The sequence below is a fragment of the Histoplasma capsulatum genome, genomic scaffold, assembly GCF_000149585.1.
Source record: "Histoplasma capsulatum NAm1 scaffold_1 genomic scaffold, whole genome shotgun sequence".
NCBI classification, from domain to species: Eukaryota; Fungi; Ascomycota; class Eurotiomycetes; order Onygenales; family Ajellomycetaceae; genus Histoplasma; species Histoplasma mississippiense.
Genome location: NW_001813982.1, coordinates 7,207,575 through 7,208,592, shown reverse-complemented (window position 1 = coordinate 7,208,592; position 1,018 = coordinate 7,207,575). Strand labels below are relative to the sequence as shown.

Here is a 1,018-nt window from a genome sequence, read left to right as displayed (position 1 = left end):
GGACACTGTTCCACTCAAATGCAGGCTTCCAAATATGACGCGGTAAGTGAGAATGCAATGCATACATGAATAATAAATATAACCCGTTTTCTATAGCTATCGCCATCTGACAGAACAAAATGGAATGGCATTACATGTTGTGTTCGCCCGAGTCAACTTAAATAAAACTAAAATAACATTAAGAAAGATCCGAAAAGTCGTTTCGCGGGTCGATAAATGCAAACGCTCACATAAATCAAAAGAGAAAACATATATCAAACGTCGTAATCACCCTCACCTTCACCTCCCCTTCCACCATTTCTCTCCCCACCAAACAACCATCCAGCCTCCCGACAGTACCTTGCTTCCCTTCTCGAACTACCTACTTCACTAGCCCAGCAGACAACAGCCGCATCCACGACACCGGTCAGCACGCCTTCCATCGCACCCAAGACACCCCAGCCAATAGTACCCGCAATCAGTCCTACAACATATGCGTATAAACTACCTCGAATGGTGGTTGTTCCCGTTCCTGTAGTAGCTAATCGCAGATTGCGAGCGGTAGATACCCACCCGCCGAAACCGAGGCCTAGAGACATTATGAAGCGCGTAGCATGGAGCAGAAGTCTGGCGAGGTGGTATGGGAGGAGAGAGGAACTATTGCCGTGGCTGTCGTTCCGTCCGTTCCGTGAGCTGGAGAATGAGGATGGATTGAAGGATGTGGTTGCCGTTGATGGGGTGAGGAGAGCCATTTGACTGAGGCTGTGCGCGGAGACACCAAGGGGTAATGAGTGGATGGCGCTGTATGTTAGAGCTAGGGGGTTGATGAGCGCGGCGATGGGCGTGGGAACGCACGAGTATGCGGCTAGAGTTAAAAACGATGACAACCGTCTTGGGAGGATTATCAATGGTAAGCGGATCAATAGCGCGAGGAGTGTTGAGAGGCAGATGGTGCCGAATAATGTGCTGACGGAGTGAACTAATGCTGCCTGCACATTTGTCGGGATGAAGGCGTTGGTATTGATAACCCGGTGGAAAT

General features: G+C 49.6%; 1 protein-coding gene across 1 annotated transcript; it reads right to left on the bottom strand.

The window, feature by feature from the left end:
• Positions 1-254: 254 nt before the first annotated feature.
• Positions 255-578, bottom strand: HCAG_02051 (predicted protein; the record flags this gene model as incomplete). Its single annotated transcript, XM_001544954.1, has 1 exon — positions 255-578. The coding sequence occupies one exon, from the start codon at positions 576-578 to the stop codon at positions 255-257; it is 324 nt and encodes a 107-aa protein (XP_001545004.1).
• Between the last annotated feature and the right edge of the window lie 440 nt (positions 579-1,018).